This window comes from Cryptotermes secundus, unplaced genomic scaffold (assembly GCF_002891405.2).
Source record: "Cryptotermes secundus unplaced genomic scaffold, Csec_1.0 scaffold395, whole genome shotgun sequence".
In the NCBI taxonomy this organism is placed as follows: Eukaryota; Metazoa; Arthropoda; class Insecta; order Blattodea; family Kalotermitidae; genus Cryptotermes; species Cryptotermes secundus.
In genome coordinates, this window is record NW_019742967.1 from 1,052,453 (window position 1) to 1,071,550 (window position 19,098).

The 19,098-nt window shown below is 48.0% G+C and overlaps 2 protein-coding genes across 2 annotated transcripts in view; one reads left to right on the top strand and one right to left on the bottom strand.

Annotated features, from left to right (window-relative positions):
• Window positions 1–3,112: 3,112 nt before the first annotated feature.
• The window catches only part of LOC111873491 (WD repeat-containing protein 91), a 61,764-nt gene continuing 45,778 nt past the window's right edge, over window positions 3,113–19,098 (bottom strand). The window contains exons 14-15 of the transcript XR_002844393.2: window positions 3,258–3,384; window positions 3,113–3,162 (exon numbers count right to left, since the gene is read on the bottom strand). The gene's annotated coding sequence lies outside the window, so the exon portion shown is untranslated. The remainder of the gene's footprint in view (window positions 3,163–3,257; window positions 3,385–19,098) is intronic.
• The window catches only part of LOC111873492 (potassium channel subfamily K member 18), a 29,701-nt gene continuing 27,727 nt past the window's right edge, over window positions 17,125–19,098 (top strand). Inside the window, exon 1 of the mRNA XM_023868250.2 lies at window positions 17,125–17,984. Within this exon, the coding sequence (XP_023724018.1) occupies window positions 17,558–17,984 (427 nt within the window). The 5' untranslated portion in view covers window positions 17,125–17,557. The remainder of the gene's footprint in view (window positions 17,985–19,098) is intronic.

Here is a 19,098-nt window from a genome sequence, read left to right on the forward strand (position 1 = left end):
TTCGAATCTCGACCGATTATGAAATGAGGTATTTCATGGTATTTCACAGTTACTGAAGACGAACACTAGGATAGTGACTCACCCTTCCCCATCCCTCGCTACACGGGCTCCAGGCTTAGAAAGTCGTTAAACAGACACAAACATTCGCAAGGAGACGGCCGCCCACTGTCGCAAAATTACGTCAGTGAGAACAGGTGACAGAGGGCCCCAGTGTTGCCGCCATGCAAACTCTGTAACATATTGCCCTTAATTAGGCACAACGCCTTGAAGACGTATGGGGGGTGGAGATATAACTCCACGCATTCCTAACCTCAGCAGTAGGTGCTGTGATCAGTGAAATTCTCCACGGTGCTCATTGGACAGGGGGCTGAATGGGGCCCACTGCCTGTCAGGACGCTTGTCCTTGTCACTATGCCCCCTGAGCTAAGACCAGTTTATATATTCAAACGAACGGGAGTAGCGTTTTGCTGGAGTAAACATGGAGTCGAAGTGAGAGAAAAAGGAGGATCTGTCACGGGGGGGGAGGCTTCTTCTCGCTGCAACATGAAAGAGAACGGACGCTTTGTGTCTACGAGACAAAGGGGGCCGCAGCTGGGAACAATACGGCGAGAGGCGAATGATACGCGCCCCACAGCGTCCTGCTGATAAGAGGATCTGGGTTTCTTCATGTATGGGATGGACATGTTTCTGAGGAATTCGCTGCCTCCAACTTCAGGGTGGAAAGTGCATATATGGGGTACAAGGCACTCCACTCTCCCGTATTTAATGACGTTGGTTCAACTGAGCGCAGGAGCAGTTTCACTGTTCACCTGTCCCTTCATTAGCATATAGATCCGTTGCAAAGCAAAGGCGCGGTAAACAAGCTTCTACAACAATAGAGTTAATGTTGGAAACGATGTGTTCTGTTCGGTCCGAGCAAAGGGGTTGTAAGAGAACTGGGATAACCCAGTTAGAACCGTCCTCTCGTCAGAGAGGGCGCACCACAAAAAGAAGACCGTAACTGTCAAACAGTAATAAATATCTGGTCATGAGCCCCAGATGGGGCTTGACACCAAGACTCACTGACTGACTGGCTGACCGTCAGTAGCAATGTGACTTTGGCGCAGTTAGTTGAGAGTTGAGTTCTGCAAGGGAGGCCGAGACGAGATGGCGCCATAGTTCAGTTGACAGTTCCGTGGTGGGATATTCGTCGGACAGTTACGACGTGAGCACAGAAGCTGAAGAACCTCCACTTTTAGAAGCCGTTGCCAGGGAATGGCTGGTGAAGACAGCAGGCTGAAAAAATAGCTTAGCTGGTGCTGTGGTGATTTGTGAATTGTGGAGAAAGATACGTCGAGGCCGGCGCCTGACGCCATCTTCCTAACTAACACAAAGTCAGTCGGAAACCGTCATCTTTATGCTTTACACCTCACCCACCCACTTCAAAATTTCACTTGCGACAAGAGAACAGACACGAAACACTGAAACAAAAGACTGCTTGCTCCCTCGGTCGTGACGTAGTCCATGCAGGGATAATTTTGTTGTCACGGTAACCCGAAATTTCGTAATGAGCATGTTGCTCACCTTTACAAGGCTTTCGTTGCGTGCGGAGAGGGAGAGATTCTTTTGTTATATCGGGCAAGACTCAGTGGCCGCGCGATCTAAGGCATGAACCGTCTTCGCTCGCTCGAACACTGGGATCGTGGGTTCGAAGTCTGTGTGCAGGTAGCGGCCTTGCAACGAGTTGATCCCCTACCCAAGGAGCCACACGGACTGCGTATCAAATCAAGGAAATGAAAAGGGGGCCAAGGAAAAACAACGGCTTTAGAGCCACAGACAGACAGAAAGAGAAAAACGCAAATCTATCCAACTAACAGACCGTGGAGGATCATAGGGTTGAGACGTTGAGGCTCCCACATTATATAGACAGTCGGCTCACAGTTGGCGGTGAGGTTGTCAGCCTTAAGGCGGGTTTACACTAAGGCAATATTGGCAACCGCGCCCCACGCGGGGCGATCGCATGCTGCTAGTTGCTCACTTGCAGGGCGTGGGTAGCGCAACCGCGTGCGGCGCGATGCGTTGGGACACGGATAAAGCCAAGTGTCTTAGCGAAGAATACCGCGAAAAGAGCATTCTGTGGGATTTGCGGGGTGCCAATTATAAAGACAATCGGAAGAAGTTGAAGCTGTGGGAGGAATTGGCCACGAAGTTTGAATGTTCGGTGCAGGAAGCGAAAGAAAAGTTTACAAATCTCAGAACGGACTTTCGCGGGTACAGAAAGAAGAGCGGCCCCGCCAAATGTGATCAGTGGGTGCACTTCCCTTCATTGTGTTTCCTTCTTCAGGTTGACGCACCAAAGAGGACTTTCAACGGACGAGGATATTGTTTCCGAGGTATGTTTAAATAATCTGCATTCAAAACATACAATCTGAAATGTGTCGTGGTTATATCTTTTTTATTTGTATTCCACTTGTTTCTTCTATCGGTTTGTCAATGAGCAATGTGCATGGATTTATGCATGCATCTGTGCTGAGTACTAATTTTTCTTACAAAATTAAAACAACATAAACATAGATAATTCAAAACTACTTCCACACTTAAATGTTTAGTTTTGTTCCACATTTCAAAGACTCCATAACTAAACATAATTTTCTTGCTATTACGATTTAAATACGCTTTAATCTCACCTCTGACAGCCTTCGCACCTCCGTTGGGTCTTCTAGGGTACCTGTGTCTCCCTGTGTGATATTTCTCCACGCTCCGGCAACAAATGTTCCATCCTGTCTTTCACAATCGAGGGTTCGTGAAGAATGATAAATCCTTCTAAATCCACTTCTTTTCCTCCGAAAATTTGTAAATACACGTAACAACACGCGAGAGCGACAAGTTTTGTGTTTTCTACATTTAACAATAACGGCTTTCGGAACTCTCGAAACACTGAACACATTAGACCAAATGTGTTTTCGATAACACGGCGAGCATTTGTATATCCTGGGGTCTACTTCCAGTTGAAGACCTGGGTAGGGTTTCATTAAATTTTCCGTGAGGGCACCTCCCAGAATGACACATGGCCGCTCCACTTGTCGTCCTGGTAGAGGTTCAGGATTGGGTAGATTCAGTTTTTCTTTCCATCTTTTTGTAGAAAGTTGTCTCCGGAAATGCACCGCTATCTGAGATTCTACCCTGAAACCCAGCATAAGCGAACGTAAAGCAGCGTTTTGCATCGCAAATGGCCAGTAAAACGATAAAGAAAGTCCCCTTGAAATTAAGGTACATACTTCCGGTGTTTGCAGGGTTCTGCATAACGATATGCTTCCCGTCGATACATCCCACGCAGTGAGGAAAATTCCAAGCCACATCAAACTCTCCAGCGATTTCCCGCCAACCATTCTCTGTGTCCGTCATCTGAAATAAATAAGAATTAATGTCTAGTAGTCGTTAAATGAGCAAAATGGACCGCCCTCTTCCTTAAAATTTGTTATATGTCATGACAAGTGAGTTGAACACCCAACTTCGCGTGGTGCAGTTTACCCCTTTACCGCTCCTCATCTTCACTTGGAATAAGGAACATCGGTGTAAAAATTAGAGCATTTTCTAACTCTTCAAGAAGAAAGATTTTCTTTTTGTATTCACAGAAAGAAGATACGGAGGACCGAGATGAAAAGGCCAGACCATAGGAAGCGTACGAAGTTTTAAAGAAAGCTTGGCAGCGTGGTGAGTTGCCACGTGTGGTGAGCATGTGGCAAATGCGCTGCGAAAACAGACCACCGCTAATATCGCACGAACAATGTTTTGTTTCAAGCGGCAGTGGGTAAGTATGATATGCCTCCACCCAGACACACGTTCTCTTGCTCACCCCAAACCCACCCCTAGCTCACCATACTGCTACTGCTCACCTGCAGCCCCTTTCATGCCCTTTGCATGTCCTACAAGTGAAATTGAGATCTCCATCACATCTTCGCGAGTGTTGGAGACAGGTGACCTGCCTTCTGTTCCAGAGTCAGGACTAAGGCTTTTAGATTTACTTGATAAATAGTAGATTTGTACTTTCAACAAGTGTTTTGCGCCTCAAATGTTCATTTGAAATGGTCGGCTCATAGTTGGCAGTGAGGTTGTCAGCCTTACGTGCTAAGGTATCACTTTTACAAGCCGTGGGTGATCATAGGTTTGTGAGACGTTGAGGCTCTCACATTTTCTAGAGTGGCGGCTCAGACTTGCCGGTGAGGTTGTTAGCCTTAACCGCCAAAATATCACTGTTACAGGCCGTGGATGATGATATAGTTGTGAGAGGTTGAGGCTCCCACGTTTTCTCGAAAATCGGCTCTCAATTACCGGTGAGGTTGTCGGCCTTACGCGCAAAGCTATTGCTGCAAGAGGCCCTAGAAGATTATAGGGTTGTGGGATGTTGATGCCCGCACATTTTCTAGACAGTCGGCGGCGAGGTTGTCAACCTGACTCGGAAAGCTATCCCTTTAACAAGCCGTGGGTGATCATAGGATTGTGAGACAGTGAGGTTCCCACATTTTCTAGAGTGTCGTGTCACATTTGGCAGTGGGTTTGTCAGCCTTAACCGCCAATATATCCCTGCAACAGAGCGTTGATGATGATAGGGTTGTGAGACGTTGAAGGTCTCACTTTCCTGCAAAATCGGCTCACAGATGGCGGTGAGGTTGTCAGTCTTACGCACCGTTTGCCTTTTACCCCCAGGAAAATTATTTAATTAATTCCTGGTTCTCCTTCCTCTTAGAGGCTGAGTCGACTCCTGGCCCATAGCGCGGCTGGAAGGATTAGGCCAATTGAAAGTATCCAGTGACGCTCGGCTTTCCGGCTTGTAGCATAGTGTCTCAGCCAACTACGCTACAGGCAGGACAACAGCGCGTGAACACGAAGGCAGGCCACACCATGGAACGCGGTCGGAGTGTCTTCAATTAGGCTAATGCAGCCCCTGCAACAAAACATTTTGTCACGTAAACTGTGTAATTGTACCGCTTCGTCTGCAACCTTGAGCAACAAACAATTTGCTTCCATTCTCCCCCCGCAAACGCCCCACAGTCCGTGGTACTCTCACACGTATGCTCTGTCCAGAAGATCTCGGAGGGTGCGTCACTGTGACGTACATCATTATATCATCTTTGTTATAGAGTTACTAGGTTATATTTAACTAAGTCCCTTGTACTGCGGCCACTTCTGGCCTATTGTATCAGCCCCAGATGATAGGTGAGGGTGATTGTGGAGCAATTGATGGAATGAATATTGGCAGGGGAAACCGAAGTATTCGGAGAAAACCTGCCCCAGCGCCACTTTGTCCACCACAAATCCCACTTGACCAGACCCCGGTATCGAACCCGAGCCTCCGCGGTGGGAAGCCAGCGACTAACCGCTTGAGCTATGGTGCGGCCGTTTTTTAACTTAAACTCCATGTATTTATCGTCCGTCAATACTGCAACACTTTTTTATTCACCACTTAATCCTAATTTTTAGTTGAACATTTTCACTCTTCTTGATATGTTACAAATATTTCATTAAAATGTCTAAACTGGTTAGTTCGTGTTAAAATCACACGCTGCAGTTCTCTTGTGAAGGTAAAAAAAGAAAACCTATTAAAATTTTTAATTTTAACACGAACTAACCGGTTTTAACATAACTTAATAAAATATCTGTAACATATCAAGACCCCCTGAAGATGGCCGTTTGGGGCCGAAACATGCTGTGTTAGAGTGTAAAATGTTCAACTAAAAATTGAGATTAATTGGTGAATAAACAAGTGTTGCAATATTGACGGACGACAAATACATTGACGTTAAGTTCAACAATTGCAACAGGATGCTGAAGTACAGAATATTATCACGTGGTAAGTGTGACGATAGACGGGGTTTCGATTGGTAATCAGATTTATTAAACTCTTACAGAACGGAGCTACAAATAACTACGCCATCCTAACTGAGTTACACTCTCCAAAGGTAACTACAGCACACATAAAGTCTTCTCAGTCTTCACCAGCCGTTGCTTGGTAGCGGCTTCAACGGCGGACGTTCCCCTTTCTCTGGGTTCCTTAGCCTCAGCTACGAGCTTCAAACTACTCACAACTGCAACTCTCAACCGAGTCGACCGACAATAGTCAGAATTACTTTATGATAGCCCCGGCACAAACCGCACAGAAAATGTATCTTCCATTATCGCGTGTTTTCCCGTTGCCGGAGAAAAGTGTCCACGGAACTGTTCCCTAGCAAAGACTGTTGTACTATCGCCTCTTTACACAGCTGTTACTTGGCAATGGGTCTACATGTCACAGAACGATGGTAAGCAGAATTACCACACTGGGCATATCGCTGAACAGACGAGGATTTTCTTCCGTAAGGTCGCCTCCTGAAGGCATGACGTCAGAGACCGTACCGATACGAGTTTTCAGCAGCCGGCACTTCCGGGCTACGGGTAAATATGAAGGGTCATGTCCCGGAACATGAAGAGTCTTGAAATTATAAACGTCTACATGAAAGCGAAGTGAAATTCAAACCGAGAAAAGTACATAATTATGTTGTGAAATGTGACGCCGTGCAGTCTTGTTGATCGTTACGAACGTTTTGTAACGTGATGCCTCCATCTTCACCCTGAAGCTGGTAATGATCTAGCAGGAGAATAATTTGCCATCACATTCGGCGGTCGATGTTTTGGGAACCGCGTTAAATTCGCGGGACTTGCACTACGTGGATTTCAACCCATTTTCTTGTCTCCCCGTCTGCTGTGTAGACAGAAACCTGTGACGTCACTTCTCGTTCGGGATTCATATGCTGTAGACTCAGAACAGGGTGCTGCGGGCAGTATTTGGGCTTAGGGAGGGGAAACCAGGAAACCGGGGATAACTGCATAATGAGGAGCTTCACAATTTGTACCCTTCGGCAAATGTTATTACGAATGTCAAGAGGGGGTTTGAGAGGGGCCGAGCACATATCGAGAGAAGATAAATGCATACAAAATTTTAGTCGGACGTCTAAACATATGGAATAAAAATATTAAAACTTACGTACAATGAACAGGGCTTATGTGCTGGATTCAGGTGGCTCAGGATAGTGACCGGGTTACCAATAATAACATTATAAGGTTTTTTCTCGCTACGGTGACTATGAGGACTCGTGTCTTCCGGCATGTGACCCCGTGTAATCTGGCATGTTACCGAAGCCTAGGTTAATATTATTCTACCCTGAAAGTGGAGGCAACATGTTCCTGTGAAACGTTGGCCAACGACAAACAAGACTACACGGAATCTACTAAGCAGTTTTGGGTCTGGAAGTGCTCGGTTCGTATCTCGTCCGACATACCGACTATCCCGATAGGTTTTCCGTGCTTTTCCTCAGTCCCTCCTTGAGATTATCGGAGTAATTCCTCGATTAGGCAAAATCCTTCCCGATTCATCACTCATCACATATGCCGACGCTATGAAGCGTCGATACTAAGAACGCCCTCAAATATCCTAGAAGAGCACAAACGCTAGGCATGACATCCCCAAGACAGGGCATGGCCCAGGTAGAGCAGGCGGGTACATGCGAACCCACTGAATAAGGGCTCGCTACAGCCGACAAGTGGTGGTCCTCTGTCTAGACGAAGATAATAGTAACACACAAAATTATTCTGGCGTATCTGACCTCATTAACTTGGAGACAGAAGACCGAGACACTAATTACAGGGAATGTTAAACGTTACGCACGAAGGGCTGAGAGAAACGGTCGTTAGAATCCGTTAATGAGATGGAACGGATCGTTATACTGAACTTTGTCTTGGCGTGCAGGAGGAGGGAACGCCTCAGCAACAAACTAGACGAGTTGCATAACTTCCGGTGTAAAATATTGGCTGTAGATATTCCTCGCTTCTTGTAGAGGAATGCATCATAGAAGTTGTCATTTCCTGCCGCACGCTTAGCTTTACACATCCGACCGCTCGTCACGTGACGTCGCCTGTCACGAACACACGGAATAGCTGCATTATGTTAGCAATAAGGCATACAGAAATCAGTTTAAAGGTCAGCATGAAAAGTGGAATTGCTCTTATCCTGGATTTGTCGTCTGCAAATCGAATTTCTGATACTATCATCAATCATTGTTTCCTTCACAGACATCCACAGCGTCCAGACAGGCGCTTGGGCACATCCAAAACCCCATCCATATGGATACCGGGGGTGTTTTCTCCAGGGGTGAAACAGCAGGGGTGTGAAGTTAACCAGTCGCCCTTATCTGGCGCCGAGTTTAAGACTGCACTCCACTCCACTCCACTCCACCACACTATTCACGGCGCAGTGATTGGTCATTTAAAGCCAAGTGGTTGCTATAAATACCACCGACTTTAACACACTAGAAATCTGCATTCTGACCACTCAGTGTATCTGTGGGTTCCGTATGGTTCTCACAGTAGACAGCGACTGTTTCCCTAAACAGCATTAACCGGTTGGGCTTTGTAGCGGAGACGTAATCTATTTCCTGTGAGGTACGGGTTAAATTGCTATATATTCCGCCCACAGAGTGTATCTGTGTGTTCCGTGTAGTTCTCACAGTAAACAGGAACTGTTTATTTCAGTGTTTGCCTGCGGGGAAACAACGAAACGTCCCAGTCAATAAAACGATGGGGCGGGCACTATTCCCATATTCTCCCAGAGAGACTGAGGAAAAGCAACACACAGTATAGACGTTAAGCTTGAAGGTCGCCCTGTTCCTACCGTCGGAGGCTCGAGTGTCGAGGGACTGTCCCCTGGCGACAGCTCTGCTCCAATCTAAACCGGGAATATAATTTGATTCGGGACCGGAATATCCCTCCCGGGGGCCGAGCGTCCAGGTAACGCCCCAGTGCCGATTACTGCGGACGGGCGAGCGTAAAGCCCGTTGAAACTTCAACGTATGAATCTGAGAGTTCCCGCAGACAACCCGCCCACTGAGCCACTCTTGCACACTCGCCCTATCAACTTGGCGGCCCTGAGCGAGCGAGTGGTGCAAAGGTAACCGTCCAGACTTGTGTACGGGAGTTGCTCGGTTCGAATACGGTTCCGGACACCGGCTCTCGCCAGGTAAACCCCGTGACGGTGCCTACATCAGCCACGACCACTTGACGCTGAATCTCACTACGGCGACAGATGCATGCGCACCTCACATTTCCGGTTGTTCCTGCCATCTTCTGGTCCTATCCGCATATACATAACCGGATATTTATGAGCGCCCACGATAAACTACCTCACATAAATGAAAGATAAGGTAAAGCTAACCTGTGACAGGCCATGGAGGCCCATAGGGTTAGTGAGACGTCGAGGCTTCCATATTTTTTAGACAATCGGCTCAAAGATGGCAGTGAGGTTGATAGCATTACGCGCCGGCCGCCCTTTACCCCCAGGAAGATTTCTGGTACTCATTTCTGTTAGAGATTGAGTCGATCCCAGGGACATAATGCGGCTGGAAGGATTAGGTCAAATGGAAAACCCAATGGCCTCATCGGGAATCGAACCCGCGACTTCAAATTTGCAGCATAGTGGCTCAATCAACTACGCTACCGCGTGTCACCATACATACAAGGGTGAATCAGTAAATGGGTCACAAATGGAAATAAAACAGCAGTAAATTATGTAATGGGTTTTCTATGTGTATCATTAGGTAGCAGCACAGTCCAGCCTCATGACAGTCTAGGTAGCAGACGCGAACGCGCAGTTTCAGTAGTTAAAATGGCGACCTTGCTAGAGAAGTGTTATACCGAAGAGCAATGTTCTCTTGTGCGTTTTTTGTGGGCAAACGGAATCAACGCAAAAATACTCATAAAGAAATAGTTTCTGTTTATGGTGGGAAGTGTTTGTTACGTATAGCGTTTCACAAATGAGTCGAAAAATTCTCTTAATGACCTTCGAAAGTCTCAGATGAAACGTAGGTGCGGAAGTGGCTGAGACAACAGTTTGGACGCACCGGTAAAGCGATGGGACACGTGTATCGATGTTGGTGGAGGATGTGTCGAGAAATAAACGCGTGATATTCGGGTTATCTCACGTTGTGGCCTATTGTAAACGTGAGATTAATCACTGCTGTTACCTGATTTCGGGAACTGTAGCCATGGTGACGTAGGGAGACGGCATGTACAGGAACGAGAGCACTGCTTTCTCCCGCTGCAGTTCAACCGATTCATGCAGGTTATTGGTACTGTTTACACACACATCAACAGCCCACGCATGGGAACAGAAGACAAGGAGCCCGGAATGACCGTGCATGGAGATAAGCCGCTTTTCCAGCCAGCAGACCGCACGCAACAGGTAGCTGACCGCGCGAGGCGGGCTGCTGATCACTCCGGGGCCCGACATCTGCGTGCATTGGCTACCACAAGACGTCATCTGTACAGCAGTGTGGTGAGGGCGAACGGGCGCCACGCCATGAATACGTTTTGGAGAGCGGAGGTAAAGCTGAGGTGCACGTCCCGGCCGCTTTACCCCTCGACCCCAGAGCCGGTCTGCACGTCTGGTGAAGTGATCTGTAGCCATTATCGAGACTCAAACCCGCAGCCTAACTATTACACCGACTGAGCTATCCACTCCTATGTGACTGGTAGTGGGAACATGCTCTCTCTGTTGCTTGTTTAACGATACTGGCAGCAGCTATACTGAATAGCGCCGGATGGTAGGATAGATGAATCGCGAAGCATTTGGGAGGGCGTGGTCACGCTCTACATGCGTACATCTGGACGGACTGATGCAAATGACGAGACGTCGCGGTCATAATAACAGGTGTCTCGGACGAAAGTCGAACCGAGCATCTCCCTGATATGAATCTAGACAGTTACCGCTTAGGAAGAAGTGGTTGTGGCCTATTATATGCACTGTCTCACTGTTCTACAGCAGGGACTGAAGGTAACCACGGAAATATTAGTCACGAGAGCTACACTTCGGGTCCACATTGCAATCAACACAGAAACGTACGAAACTATGATTTTGTATCCAGCTCTGTGCGGATTTGCAAGACCTAGGCATAGACTGGAGAATAATATTAAAATGGATCAAAAAGAAATGCGAGAGGGCGTGGACTGGGTTAATTTGGATCAGGGCAGGGTCCACCGATGGCGATTGTGAACACGTTAAAGATTACTTCTATCTAGCTATGGCCCTAGAGCCCTCTGTTGAACCGTGGCCTCTTTTAGTTTCTTAATCCTGTACATAGTCGGTAGAACTCTTTGGACGGGGGATCAGCCTGTCACAAGGCCGCCACCTACATACAGAACACAGCCACAGAATAAACGCATACAAACATCCATACCTTGAGTGGGATTCGAACCCACGATCCCAGGGTTCGTGAGGGCGAAGACGGTTCGCGCGGCCGGCTAAAACACTATTTAGATTCCATAAAACGAGAGACATTTGATGACTAGCTGATAAACCATTAGCTTCTCAAGAAGGATGCTGCTCCATGCAGCTAGATGACCGAACGTGCGTACAGAATTTCTTGCAGACCGAAGGTCTGCAGCGACTGTTTCCCGAAGCAGCATTAACCGGTTGGTCGTTCTTATGAAGACGGAGTGTGTTTCCTGTGAGGTAGGAACTGGATTCGTGAATAATTATTTACTGAACATGGGAACTGGAGGCAGGTTCGAAAACCTCCACCGTAGCCCTGCGTGTCGTAAGAGGCGACGAAAAGGGAACCCAGTACCGGGGAGTATGGCCGGGCTACCCTGTTCCTGGGGGATATAAATACGGGGACCTGGCCCTCCAGTTTGGGGAGTCTCAAATCTGAGACAGTAAAATATGGTCTCGAGTCCCGTGGGATTCTAACCCGGGAATGACTGCGCTGGTGCGGACCAGCGGCTATTGTAAAGGACAGACATGCCCTCTCGTGAGAGATGGCGCCCCACATCAACAAACTGGCAACTTCCTAACAAAAATCTGGTCTTGAGCCCTAGATGGAGGTCAACACCGACCGTCGGTAGTAACGTAACTATGTGTAAAACAAGGAAACAAACAAGCGGAAGTGTCGTGGTATGTAGTTCAGGCGTCTCCCGCTGAGGCAGCACCATGCTGACTGACGAACAGAGGTGCCAGCTTCTTTATTGACGGAGCTGCAGGAGTTGGTAGAATCGATTTTAGCAACCGGCCGCTTCTGAAAGCGAAACCTGCACATTTCTTATGCTTTTATGAGTGCTTCTAATTTTGATATGGAGAGCCGGGTTCAGGTAGCACAACCTTTGGAGTTTAAGCGTTTCCGCTTCATGTGTTTAATTTAATCACAAAGCGGGAGAGTTTGTGTTCGGGAGGTGCTGACTGGGACACCAACTGTCTCCCTGACTCGTGGTTCTCGCAGTTCCCCTCAGTCCCTCCGGCGGGTAAATTCCGGGATAGCGTCTCGACTAGGCCACAACCACCTCCTTTCGGATCCTTTCCAATTCATCTAACATCCTATATATAATTCGCCGTTGTGCAGTGTCGACGCTGGCAGTTGCAAACTAAAAAGATACAAATAACATCTCCAAGGGTTGGGGGTTGTTAGCCTGTTCCGGCTTCAAACACAAGCATCGTTGAAGGTAAAGGGTAACTGACCTGAATGCTTGTCAAACTCAGTGGTCTACAACACGAAAACATTTAAATGTGTGATAAATAAAACAACATAATAATAATAATAATAATAATAATAACAACAACAACAATAATAAGCAATGACTCCAAACACCCCCCATGCCCTAATACGAATAAATTCAAATTCACTTTCTCGCTTTCCGATTCGCGGGATGATAAAGTTCTAATTAAAACCTGGAAGTCAGGCCGCTTTTGAAGGTCACTTATGTTTTGAAATCCGCCTTGAGCGTCACGAGAGAATACACAATCACAGGATCTCATTTCGGATTACAGCGCTCCCAGTGCCGAGGAGCCCAGTTTATTTATGCGCACGGCAAATGCGGCAGCGCAGACTTGCCCGGAGACAATATGAACTAACCATTCTCCGTTTGTTCTACTGTTCGCATGCGCTGCGTGAATTACAACTAAGAGGAGATTAAGACCACTGACATGTTCAGCCGTTACGTAACAAATGCTTTTATTGACTGCAGCCGCCTACTCACGTTGGTTCCTCGCTCGCGGATTTTTCTACCCTGAAGATGGGGGCGATTCGTTCCTCCGAAACGTCGGTTTACGCTAGATACACGACGCCACATCCCAGAAGGCATTCTTCAAAGTCACCGCCGTGAAAATCTCAAACCAGATTTAAAATTGACTGCACAGCGAAACAACCGAATACAAATACATAGTACAAACGCAGGGTACAGGAACGCCAGAGAAGGAACCATTTCTGCAAGTAACAGAATAAATTAGACCACACATATGAGCACAACCTATTACGACAAAATTATTTTAATTTAATATAAACTCGTATCTTAATCTCAACGCAATTAAATTGGAATTAATTATTAATAATTCCTCGAAAGAACCTCTGAAATGTAGAGGGCGCGGCCCACGGGTGGCGCACGTGGGACCCGCGGACCAACAGGGGCCCAGTTCCTGGGGGCATTATAACACATGGCACACCCTCTCTCCATGGGACATAAATATGGAGGGAGGACTGACCGGGCCTCACCACCTGTCTCACCCCATCTCGGGGTTGAACGGCAGGGGTTATTAGGGAGCCGGAATTGGGCAGTCGGTATAGCGACTGGCTATGGGCTGGAAGACCGAGGTATTGCAGTTCGAGTCCCGGTAGTCAAGAATTCTTTCTCCGTGTCGTCCAGACCGGTTGTGGGGACCACAGTCTCTCCTATCCAGTGGGTACTGGAGTATCTTTCCCCGGGGATAAAGCAGCCGGGGCGTGAAGCTGACCACTCACCTCCAGCTAGTGTCGAGGTGAATAAAATGTGGACCTATACATCCACTCCCCCATACGTCTTCATTGTGCAGTCCTTAATCAGTTAAGCACAGGGAGAACTTTACCTTTTTAAAACAACACGATATAGGATTTAGGTGTACATAATTAGGTTATGTTTTACTACATACATTACTAAGTAAACCAGGAGTATGCTTAATACAACACAAGCATGATGTTAACAGATGCTGATATTAGACAAAGCGTTATATAAGTCAATAATTAATCGCGTATCTGAAGAACACCTGAAGATTACTCCTTAAGGGTCGAAACACGCAGTGTTGATTTTAAATCACTCAATAAAGAATTTGTTGCCTTGACGTCTGAACATGTAAAAGGTCTTAATACCTCTGCTGACGCGCTACTGACAGCTCCTCGCTGTCTCGCGTCTAAATCCCCTTCACGCCCTGATTGTTATGTCGGCTTCAGTTTGTTTGCTGTTTCCTACACACACAAGTTCGGGGGAAAGCTGGCGACAGCTCGAGTTCAAGTGTCTATCGGATCTATCCTCGTGAAGTCGTTCCATTCCCAGAATCCGTCTAGTGGGACTGAGGAAAGCCATGAACAAATCTAGGGTTATCTGGTATCTCGCCCGAGATACGAACTGAGCATCTCCCTCGTGCATAAGTAAGGAGCGGTGCCGCTACGCCAAAACGCGGTAATACTGGCAACAAGCTGTGACCTTCCCACCTCCGCAGAAGGGGCCGACTGACCCCATTATGTGTTCGAGTCCTAGTTCTCCTGCCCTCAGCGTCGAGTTATTTACGATTCTGACGTGACGCTTGACTTCTGCCTAGCAATGACCCCCGGCGTCATTCGGCGCCTTTCTTCAGGCACTCAGGAGGGCCACCCCAACGTTACTTATGTGTTCCACATGTTTCTCACAATTAAACAGCAGTAATCGGTTCGTATCTCTTATGGAGACGGGCTGTGTTTCCTGTGAGGTACGGACTGGATGTTTAAATACTCTTCAGGTCACTGTGGAGCTACTTAGGTACCTGGCAGGCTCCTAGAGCTGTCAGACAGTAAACTTAGGTCATGGGTCGTGTGCGACTAGGAACCAAGGATTACTGTGCTGGCGAGGGCCAGCAGCAATTCAGCAGTCAGTGAGCCAGGTACTGCTTCTAACCATTCTAACGTCTTTACTCCGACACGGCGCTTATCAGCGGGCGAGTGAGCAAAATGGTGGTTCCGGTTTCAAGCCAGATAACAAAGAAGCGAGAATAACAGATCTATGAGCCATACAGCAACATGCAGCATCACCAGTTGCAGGTAACTGCCGAGCGAGATGTGATGCGGTGTAGTCTGGTAAACGTATGTGTATGAAATTTAATTTGGGCATTGCACGGAAACAAATCGGCCACGCCGTCTGTTCAAGAATTAACACAAACATGACGCCGCTAAACGGGAAGAGAGAACAGAACTCGGGACTTGGTTGCAAGATTTCCAGCCACCACACTGCGACGTTATCAGTAGCTCAGCTGGTGAGATGATTAATGAATAGTGAATTGGGTATGTTGCAGTAGTGAGATAACCTGAAGTACTATCCCAGCAAATATCTGGAGGGTCTGAGGAAAACGAATTCAACTCTCAGGCAGGATAAAGTTTGCGGATAGAGGTTTGAACCCGGGACATTATCTGGACCGCAAAATTTGTGTATGTAGTTATTCGTGCCAGCGGATGAGCGAGTGTTTATCGGTTCTGAGGACACGGTTGCTCGAGTGCCCTCAGGATCTGTTGGTGTGTGTTGACTGCCCTGAGTGACGGACGGCGCCAGTTTACAAGGGCGCCTCAGGCAACATTTCTTGTTAGTGGCTCAACAGCTGAACTGACGCGTGGGGGTTGGTTTGGCCGCCAGTCAGTTCCTCGACTACTTACGACACTTTAAGAACGCCTACCACCGCAACAATCATGCTCACAGCATCACTGTGTGATTTTTCGGGCTGTTTTATGACGCACTCAGTGTCTAGATTACGGTAAGCATGCCGAACTGGCGAGGTTTCGAAAGGAAGTGGCCCTGGCCTAACTATGCCACAATCTTTCTGAAGGGATGGAGAAAAGCGGCGAAAACTCGAGTCGAAACAGCTGGTGTTCCGGCCGAAGTTCGAGCGGACCGCCACTACTACTGCAATCATCACAAATAGCTTAGTCACCATAGTGATTAGACTACGGAGTGGGAGATCGAAGGATCGGGGTTCGATTTCCGGCACTGACAGGTTTATCTCTTCACCATAGAGTCCAGACAAACTCGGAAACCCACTGAGTACTGTAGGCTCTTCACGGAGGCAGGGCGGAGGAATGAGTGGAGCTTTCCTCCGTTTTCTTACTGCAACCGTGGCATGGTATACATTTACGCGCTTATTAAGATTTATTTAATCTGTCTCTTCAAACTTCCGATGTTATGAAGCCACAGAAAGTAGGGCTCATGCTAGTACTAACCGCCATTGGACCCTTTTGTGAGCCAGCCACCAACTCCGATCCTGTCTTTAAGCTCCATTTTAATATTATCCTACCACCCAAGCTTAGGTCTTCCTAGTGACCTTTTTACGTCTTAGCAAATAATATACCAGACAAGTTACTTCACGGTACTGTAAGCAAGCCGTAGCACCTGCTTTTTTGTTTCCTTGTCTGTGTACCAGTTGCCACGGCAACCGGAAAGCAAGTACTTGGACAGAAGAATGCCGTCTTCTGGGATGTGGTGCCATGTGGAGCTTGCGTGAACCGACGTTTCGGAGGAACGTATCGCCTCCATCTTCAGGGCAGAAAAATCCGCGAGCGAGGAACCAGCATGAGCAAGTGGCTGCTACCCTGAAGACGTAGGCGATACGATCCTCCGAAACGTAGGTTCACACATCCCAGAAAACGGCATCTTCACAGTCATCGGCGGGAAAACCTCATATCTTACAAAGCACTTGGACACTCCTGGAGGGAGAGATAGTCTAAAATTTACAGGTTTACGAAGTTTCTAGGTAACATAAATTCGGGAAATCCTAACTACATCAGGCTTTATTTTTTGGGGGCTTCCAAAAATCTCGAGAATTTGGGATTAGATTTGTGTGTCAGAGGAGCGGGCGATGCTGGGAGTGAATCACTGTCACCATTAAACAGAATTCCTCCAGCGCAAAGTACTAAAAGTCTGCCAAATGTCTGTTATATATAAATTTCAAGGGATATATATAAGAGAAGAAGGCTGTGGGATGGTGTCTGAGGAACATCTGCAAGAAAACACGGCCGTATTTAAGAACTGTGACTCATTTAGAAATAATAAGGAGTTCTGCCTGACTAACCAGATTCACTGCCGACACTCCCAACGTGGGCGCCGTTATCTTAATGTCTTATTTTTAAAATTCATTACCTAAATATAATATTTTTAAACTTGGGTGACGCGTCGCAGTTTCGCCTGCTGTCGGCCGGGCTCGTGACTTTCCGGCTGCTGTCCAAGGCGACAGCCACCCCGAGCTCAGCTCCCAGTCGGTCGCAGCGCGCTGTGTGTTCGCGAAGTGAGTGAGGGCGCAGTGTCTGCGAGTGTGCGTGCGTGTCTTGCTGCGGTGCTCGTGTCCGACGCGGGACGTTCATATCGATCCGACGCTGTGACCACGGCCCGGTCACTCAACTGCAGTCCGTCATTGCTGGAGATTACCAGACATTACGGCGGCTCGCGTCGCCATGACGTAACGACACAGGTCCGACTTATCCTGACGCCCTAGATCGCTGAGTGCGCGTCCAGAATGTCATCCCCAACGGACACACTGCCAAGAACAGACGGGGGCCCTCCGGGGCGACCACAGCGCACACGACCCCGGCTCACCATCCCAGTGCTGCGACTTCCCGGAGGGGCCCCAATTTCCCCAGCAACCGGCGCCCCTGCAATGGTGACCATCCCCATGACCCCTGGACCCATGACTGCTGGGGGCATTCCAATAAGTGTGACGCCTGGCCCCTTCGGCATGTTACAAGTGTACCCGAACAAAGCATCCGAGTTCATGTTCAAGCAGTTTGAAGGGTTCAAGGACTTCACGATGAACACGGCCAAGTCAGGGCTCAGTGCGGGCGAGAAGACGGCCTTCTGGATGTATGGCAAAGTGCGGGCTTGGTCGCGCAACTGGTTCACGCACATCTTCCTGTTCCTGGTTGTGCTGTCCTACAGCCTCATAGGTACGTGCATACGCGAGCTTCGTGCCCCGGCTGCATTATCCCAGGAGGCTGAGTGCGCCCCACAGCCGGTGTGACGCTAGCTGGGAATCGAACCCCGTTTCCCCGGTCGTCCGACCCGTAGCGCGTCCCTATGTCCCCTAGACAGATGCCAGGGCAGTACCTAGATTAGTCGAAGCTCGCTTCCTTCTAAATCATTTCCTGCCCGTCATTCATCAAACGCCCTACACTTCGGCGCTGTCCAGACACAACTGCTGTTCTGTTCCGTCCTCCTAGCGCGTCTTTGTGCGTCGATGTCTCCCCCCCAACTTCCGGGATTCTTGTATGAACTGTTCGGCACACAATCCACAGAAATCGCGAGCCACAGCGCAAAAAATAAATAAATAAAAAAGCGCGTTTGTAAACATTTTGACGAATGTTATTAGCGACTGACTCTGCGTCCAAGAGTTCGGATGTGGTGTGAACTGTTGCGGATAGGCCTGATGAGCTGCACCAATGCTCCTGAAGCTCGCGGCGGACTATGTGTTCGACTGTCATTATGTACAGAGGGAGGTAAAAATCCGGACATTCTATTTAAACTCCTTTAGGGTCCATCAATTATGTGAGTGGTGTTGAGTGTTGCGGGAGCTTGCAATAAACAGCACTAAGGGTTAACGGGACCAGTGATTGCCCGATTTGCAGCTAGACTATACAGCATCGAAAGGCACGAAACGCGGATGAATTGGAAATGATTTGAACACAATCTGTCATGGCCAAATCGAGGTACTTATCCAGGACACTCTCTGGACCGATTTAGAAAAACCATGGAAATATAGTCCAAATTTCGGTAAGATTCGATCCAAACACCTCCCAAATATGATTCCGAACTCGGTGTACCAGGCGCACGTGAAATTGCGTTGAATGAGTTCGGGTTTTTATCCCACCGGGTCTACAGCCCCTGGGGCCCTGGCCTCTGATTTCTTCAGTTTCATTATCATTTTAGAGACGGTAGGGCTCCTTGGACGGGTGATCAGCTCGTCGCAAGGCCGCTACATAAACACAGAACAACACAAACACTGAATAAACACATACCAAACACCCATGCCTTGTGTGGGATTCGAACCCACGATCCCGGCTT